The following is a 7811-nucleotide window of genomic DNA, read 5'->3' as shown; positions in this document are numbered from 1 at the left end:
ATCAATCATTTTCAAACGCTTTAATGGGTAAGCGTGATCTCCACCTCCCCCACCCCCCCCTCGTTCAAAAAGGGGGGGGGGGTTACTATTGAAATATAGAGGGGAAAAAGCGAAATAACAGATTATCATTACTCAATGTAGTATCTAGAAAACTTTGAAATTTAAATTTATGTTAATACTCATCTGTCCATTTTTTTTATTTCTTTTTATAAATACACGCCCGCCACTTGGCACTTGCACTGGCATATTTTTTTTTAAAGAAAGTTGCACCTGTGGCAAAGTACAGCGAGTGTGGGAGTTCGTGTCAGTGCGCATGCGCCATGGAGCAGGAAGAATGGAATCCGAGAATGAACCCCCCCCCCCCCCTCGATGCCCCGATGTCGGCTTCATAAAAAGTTCTGCACATCAGTATATATTGAGAGCGGCAATGTCAATCATTCATAAACTCTTTTTGACTTTTCGGCATAAACAAGATTAATTGGTCTCTGTAATCCAAACGTTAGTGTCAATTTGAGATCCTTGAGGTGACTTTGGTGCAATATGGCCATATCATATTTTCTGATCAGTTTACTGGGATGCTTTCTTTGTGTAGCTACAACTTCGCCGATTAATCAAGGTAAACTAACTGCATTTATAATACATTAGATGTTTGAACATATTTTTATAATAAAGTGGAGAAGGTGCATTCATTGAATGCGGCCATGCAAGGATCCGATGACCGGGGTAATAATTTGTCTGTAAAGCTCTTAGAGACGTCGTTCCGATGTATTAAGCGCTATATAAATGAAGAATATCATTAGTATTATTATTATTACAATTAGGACTCTGTTGAAGGTATACTTACTACGGGATAGGGCTCATTATACGCAAAGGAAAATGAAATTTGCATCGCGATCCAAATTTCGATTTTAGAAATTTAAAAAAAAAAGATCAAGTTCACGTTCTCTTGAGCCAGGAAGAAAAAAAGCGAGCAAAAAGTTGATTTTGAGGACAACGAAATCGCATATTGCTGAATATGAATTAAGATAAATGGTGATATCAAGAAGCTTTGGTATATAACCTGACTCTTGTTTCACAGAATGTAGAAGAATATTTTAAGTTGCATGTGATGTGTGTACAGGTGAAGTGAGTGTGTGCATGGTGGTGGAGAGCATAGGCAGCGGAAGCGGGGGGGGGGGGGGGGGACGGGGGGACAGTTCCCAAAAAAATTGAGGTGGGGGGACAACCCCCCTAAATTTTGAGTTGATAACTTTTTTTTTTGCTTGTCAATTTTGTTTCCTGCATCCCCCTTAAATTCTGGCGGACCTCCCTAAAACTGTTTTTGTCCCCCCCCTAAAATTTAGGTTGATAGCCTTTTTTTGCTTGTCAATTTTTTTTTACATGAGTCCATCACAAAATTTCAGGTAGACCCCCATAATTTTTTTTTGGCTTCCGCGGCCAATGATGGAGAGGGGGAAGGGTGGGTCGGAGTCATATCCCATTTCGGTTCCATGACATTTTCTCCGACGACAATTGCTCCGCTGTAATGAAATTCCCCACACAAACCGAATTATCAACTTCAACCCTTGATTTTCCACTGTACACTATCCTAAATCTAACATTAAACCCTATTGCAACCCTAGATTTATATCTTTTCCGAAATAAAGCTCGGGCCAATTGTCGCCGAAGCAGATGTCGTGTCGTGTCATCCCCAGTTCAGTAGGTACCTCGGTAATATATTTTTCATTTTTATCTTTAATTTCAGAATGGAAAATCTGGAACATTTGCGATCGAAATGAAAAAAAATTATGTCACAAGCGATTATGTTATGTCATAAAATTATCAAATAATATGTGTATTCGATGTTTGTCTCATAATGCGCATAGTCTGTGAAAGAATTGTTATCTTCAAATTACTGTTGCATAGAAAAAAAATTAATAATTCAAATTCATGTATTGTTTGAAGTTTATATCTGACATCATCTTAATCATCCTAGTATGTCATGTTTAATAATAATGATAATAATAATAATATGCAACATTTATCATGTGCTTAATACAAGGCTTCAAAAGCGTTGCATACTATTACCGCGGATTTAGGAAGGCTACACTGATCGGCACTCGAGCATTCGAGAAATTCCTTCCTACCGAGTGTCCATTTACTATACCTGAGTGAATAGTGGCAGATGTAACGCCTTGCCAAAGGACGCAAGTGCCATGGTAGGACTCGAACCCCGGACCTTGTGGTTCCAAGTCCGGAGGCTTATCCACTGAGCCACAACACATCTACAATGCTTATTGCGATATCTACTAGGATAAGTATTTGAATGAAGCACTTTTAAAAAATATGACCAATTCAATTCATGCGATGGTCACGCGTTTCTTTGCTATCTTGAAGATACAAAGCGCTGCTACTATTACCCTGGCCTTAGTTGTGCTGCTTTACAGGCGCTAATTATTAAGCATTCAAGAAATTCCTTCCTACCTCACCTGGGTTGAGAACAGCACAACGTTGGTAAATTTCTTGACGAAGGAAAACATGCCATGGCTTGGAATCGAACAAACACCCCTCATACTGAAAGACAAGAGTCATAACCTCTAGACCACGACGCCCCCACAAACAACCCAATTGGCTGTAAGTCAATTATGTCCTCTCTATTGATCATTACAGATGAGGCAACAACCGCAGAAAATCTGGCAGAACTTTCTAAAGATTTCCATGAATTAGTGAGCGTATTGAGACAGATAATTCCCGGACTTCATCAGGTAAAGTCAATTAATTCCGTTTAGTTCTTACACAAAGATCTCATGGCTTTTCGGTGTCACGACATAATTATGCTCCTGCGACATTTGTTCCAGTCCTATGTCGGAGGGCTTAGGGAGTTAGATTGTAGTCGAGTTTCTTTTGTTTAGAGTAATGTCAAGATAAAGATTATGGTTTATTTAATTTCCGAGGTAAGATTTTATGTTTGGCTTAGCGAACAGATTTTCTATCGTTGCAATTATCGCCGGAGCAAGTGTCTCCGAACCGAAATTTTCACTGTTTTTAACTTCGCAGTACTGTGGTATGAAGATTTCTCATTACAGGACATGAAACCTCCTTTTCCAAAAAAAAAACAAGTTTACTGCGCATGAATATATAGAGAGCGAGAACGCAGCGGTACGTGAAATTGGAATCTACGTCATGCATGGGCTAGGTTCCAAATTTTAATTCTAATGGCTGAAAAACTATCCAATGACCGCTATACTTTTGCGATATTCGAAATTGGGTAAAAATGCTCCATGAGGGTAATTATGTGTCCAACCAATATTGGGCATTTTTATTTATCCGGTGTGATAAAGTTTTGCCCATTCTAAAGTAATTGCTGCCCCGGATTGGTTGGAAACGTAAATACCCTCGTGGTGGTTATTTACAGTTTACTGGAATATAATAATTATTGCTAACTCTTATCCAAAGGTTTTGATGGGCTTTATTAAAGGTCAAGTCCACCACAGGAAAATGTTGATTTGAATATATAGAGAAAAATAAAACTAGCATAATGCTGAAAATTTCATCAAAATCGGATGTAAATAAGAAAGTTATGACGTTTTAAAGTTTCGCTTATTTTTCAAAACACAGTGATATGCACAACTCGGTGACATGCAAATGAGATGGTCGATGATGTCCCTCACTCACTATTTCTTTTGTTTTTTTATTGTTTGAATTATACAATATTTCATTTTTTAAAATTTAACAATATGGACCAACCTGACTGAACCGTATGGTATTAAACAATGCTTATTCCATATGTTCAGAGAGGAATTATTTTCGTTTCACTTGACAATGAGGAGAAAATTAGAATTTTCTAATTTCATACAATAAAATACAAAAGAAATAGTGAGTGGATGATGTCATCAGTCTCCTCATTTGCATACCGACCAGGATGTGCATATAACTGTTTTTTCGAAATCAAGCGAAACTTTTATATGTCATAACTTTCTTATTTTACATCCGATTTCGATGAAATTTTTAGTGTTATGTTTGTTTGATTTTTCTCTTTTTATTCAAATAAACTTTATGCTGGGTTGGACTTGTCCTTTAAATGAGCATTATAATATTATTGTAAGTTCCTTCCGATTTACTGATTTTTATATGTTTTGATAATACTTTTCATTCATCTTAATATGTCTCTATTTGCTTCGTACGATCATCAGTCTCAAGAACCCGCTTCGGAAACAATCGGAAATGGCAGCACCGAAGAGCTCCGAGACTACCTCGTGAATCACTTTAAGGTTCGGAACCGCCGAAGTAGCGATACGGCACTCTCGGCTCTTTCCGGTCCATTTACGAACGAGTCCGACGCTGTGACCGGTGTCAGCGAGCTAAATCGCATTCTTCTCAGCTATCATTCGCTTACACCAGCAGGTGATAATCAAATTATATATATTTCTTTTTGAATGATATGATACACAATAAAAAAAATCGTAAAATATGTGTCAAGTAAACCAATGTTAATTATCATTTTACCATCTTTATTAAGCATCAACGATATTAAGTCATGGTAGATCAGCTATGACTAGACAAATATCAGAATATGAATACTTTTTCGTTAATTCCCTGTTATTTGCTTATATACTTCTTTTAGGTGGCACTATTTATACTCACTGGGGACGAGACGATTGTCCCAACGGGTCAGAACTGGTCTATTCAGGTAGGTCATGGAACAGTGCCATTTTAGGACTTTTTATTTATACCTTTACTCCTATGGGGGTCCTTTTTAAGATTTGCATGTTGGGAGGAATAGTAGGAAATAAATGATTACTAAGTCAGTTCAGTGAATCATTAATGAAGTGACACTGAATAATTGAGAAAAGAAAAAAAAAATTGTATTCGTGTGTGTGACAGTACGTGGATATGTATAAGTTGTGCCTGAAAGAGGGTTTGTGGTATCAGCGAGGGTGTGTCTGGATGAGTGTGTGGAGTCGTTTATTAGAGATTGTGAGGGTGTGTATCTGGCAGCGAGGTTGAGCGTAACGGGATGTGTATGTGTGTGTGTGTATGGGTGTGCAATAATAATTGGGCGTGAGAGAGGGTGTGTGATGTTAGTGAGGGTGTGTATCTGGTGACGAGGTTGTGCGTAAGAGGGAGTGTGGTGTATTTGGGTGTGTGTATAGGGGTGTGCATGACAGGTATGTGCATGAGAGAGGGTGTGTGATGTTAGTGAGGGTGTGTAACTGGTGACGAGGTTGTGCGTAAGAGGGTGTGTGGTTTATTTGGGTGTGTGTATAGGGGTGTGCATGACAGGTATGTGCGTGAGAGAGGGTGTGTGATGTTAGTGAGGGTGTGTATCTGGTGACGAGGTTGTACGTAAAAGGGTTTATGGTGTAAGAGGGGGGTGTACGGGTGTGAGAGAGGGTGTGTGTGAGGGTATGTATGAGAGTGTGTGGTGTTAGTATAAGTATGGGTGTGTGAGTGCCTAATAGAGGGTGTGAGAGAGTAAATGTTTTGTGACCGAGTGGCTTAAGGCACCTAATTAGACATGACAGTCCGGAGTTCGATCCCATCTACGGCATCTTCAGCAACACATTTATATACGCCGATCCTTTATATACAATTGAAAATGTTTAAGGCATTATTCTTCACAACTTATGTGGATGCGACAAGGCAAACGTGTAAGTGTTAGAGTGTGTTAGTAGGATTGCAAGAGAATGAGGAAGAGAGAGAGAAGAGGGGTAGAAGATTCATGAAGTTGCAACTACTTCGGCCTTCTCTCAAAAAGAAATCTAAAATCTTGCAATTTGGTAAATCATTCATTCAAAATTCATATCCCTTCTACTTTTTACAAGTGTATAGTTATATAGTGTTGTAGTAGTATAATTCAATATGATGGCGCCCTTTATTCTCTTGATTAATCATATATATGGAGGTGCCTTGGCCGAGTGGTCTAAGGCGCCTGGCTATACATGGAAAGTCAGGGGTTCGATCCCGGCCGCGGCACCTATGCCCGTGAGCAAGGCATTTAATCTACAATGCTCTTTTATCCTGCTTTCAAATAAATGGAAATGCTTTATGCATTATAGGTAACTAGGTGTGCACTTGTTTAAAAAAAAAAAATACTACTACTACTATTACTACTACTACTACTACCACTAGTGCTACTACTTCTACCGCTGCTGGTGCTGCTATACCGACTTCTTTATGTCTTTCGGCGATATATTGCGTTGCTTCATTATGTTAATGTTAAGTCGTCGATTTGATGCCTCTTCATATCTTTGATTTGCATTTGAATTTGATTTCACAGGAAGTACAGCAGGAGCTTACTACAGCCACACTGGCGGTGGTGTCAATTACCTTTGCCTCCCAAAAGAGCCCATCTACAGCGAAGTCGAGAGAACGGCCCACGCGTCGCGATCCCTGCTTTACAACGCGGAGTACGAGACGAGCACTGCCCAAGTCCTGCAGGATCTCCATGACCAAACCCCAGCCTGTGCCATATGCAGAGCTCCACCAACCAGGCTCACCAAGATCATGATTCCAGGCCGTAACGTGTGCCCGTCTTCAAAATGGCGCCTGGAATACAAGGGCTACCTCATGTCGAGTCTGTACTCTCACAAGACCAGGACCGACTTCGTTTGCATGGACGAGGATGCAATGGGAATTCCTGGAACGACCGGAAGTCAAGATGGGGCCCTATTCTACATGGTGGAGGCTCGGTGCTCCCCAGGAGGGATACAGTGTGGGCCATATGTGAACGGATACGAGCTGACGTGTGCTGTTTGTACAATTTGATTCAGCTAAAGACAAGACTTGAATGGCGCTATAAAGATCCCAAAATGAAATTTAGGATCAAAACACCAATTTCGACACTCGCCTGATTACCAAAATAATTTCTCAAGGACATAATTTTATTCAAACCTCGGGCAAAAATACGTACACACCCAACAAAACTGTGTCAGCAAAGCCATGTATAAACCCATCTGAAATTTCAGAAAACAATCCCCCCCCAAAAAAAAAATTTAAAATGTGAGAGAGTAAATTAATTGAATAAGGGCAGGCGCACGAGCAGTGCATGGTATTGAAATTTAGTATTTAGGTATTGCCAAATTCAAACTATTAATAATCGATTTCGAGCATATGGATTGCATTTTGAAATATTTTCAGTTTTTATTGAAAGGTGTTATTAGAAATGCTTTACTGAATGTTTTTGTTTGTATGATTTATTTTAAGACGTCAAAGAAATAAAAGTGGAATGGTGGAAAATAAATCAAAATAAAATGTTTGCAATAAGCGAATTTTCATTAACATGATTGAATGATCTGATTATTATTATTTTTTTTTTGCAAATGGATGAATAAAAACTTAGATAACCTCTGATTTCTATACATTCACGAAAATGACACGATGCAATATTTTGTCAATTTTAAGATATATTGTTTATCATGAACATATTACGTTATTGTTACGCTTTAAAAAGTGGTAGCGAGCATATTTTAGTGACTTAAAAAGCACTATTCCGATTCACGACCAAGGGCCTTTAGCTGCTCATGTCAAAATTGTAATAGAAATTTGCTTATTGCGTTGAGCTATGCATGTTATTATATTCTTAATGAAATATATTTCAATTTTTATTTGGATTCTTATCTGGATTATAGTCATTAGTATTTCACTTAATATAACTATAGGCCTATCTATAATTATGTATAAACAATGATTTCAATTGATAGTCTAAACTCTATATTCCAAGAGTTTAAAATAAATTCAGATCGGCTGTGAATGGTGACCAGCCGAATTTTTAGTTTTAAATCTAAAAAAAAAATTGAATTCAAATCTGTTAGATCTATATCTAAATCAAA

At 38.4% G+C, this 7811-nt stretch overlaps 1 protein-coding gene across 1 annotated transcript; it reads left to right on the top strand.

Annotated features, from left to right (window-relative positions):
• The first annotated feature begins 380 nt into the window (after positions 1-380).
• LOC121422111 lies at positions 381-7592 on the top strand. Its single transcript, XM_041616943.1, has 5 exons — positions 381-616; positions 2650-2744; positions 4173-4383; positions 4604-4669; positions 6260-7592. Exons 1-5 carry the CDS (start codon positions 541-543, stop codon positions 6745-6747), a joined length of 936 nt encoding a protein of 311 aa, XP_041472877.1. The 5' UTR covers positions 381-540; the 3' UTR covers positions 6748-7592.
• Positions 7593-7811: the final 219 nt, after the last annotated feature.

The sequence above is a fragment of the Lytechinus variegatus genome, chromosome 9, assembly GCF_018143015.1.
Source record: "Lytechinus variegatus isolate NC3 chromosome 9, Lvar_3.0, whole genome shotgun sequence".
NCBI lineage: Eukaryota > Metazoa > Echinodermata > Echinoidea > Temnopleuroida > Toxopneustidae > Lytechinus > Lytechinus variegatus.
The sequence above is the reverse complement of the archived record's forward strand: the minus strand, read 5'-3'. Positions and strand labels throughout refer to the sequence as shown.

What these genes read in the sequence shown, in the direction of transcription:
- LOC121422111 (XM_041616943.1), top strand. Translation starts at nt 541, where the DNA reads ATGGCCATATCATATTTTCTGATCAGTTTACTGGGATGCTTTCTTTGT. An exon ending in AACTTCGCCGATTAATCAAG is followed by an intron (nt 617 to 2,649) that starts GTAAACTAACTG and finishes TGATCATTACAG; the next exon opens with ATGAGGCAACAACCGCAGAA. An exon ending in TCATTCGCTTACACCAGCAG is followed by an intron (nt 4,384 to 4,603) that starts GTGATAATCAAA and finishes TACTTCTTTTAG; the next exon opens with GTGGCACTATTTATACTCAC.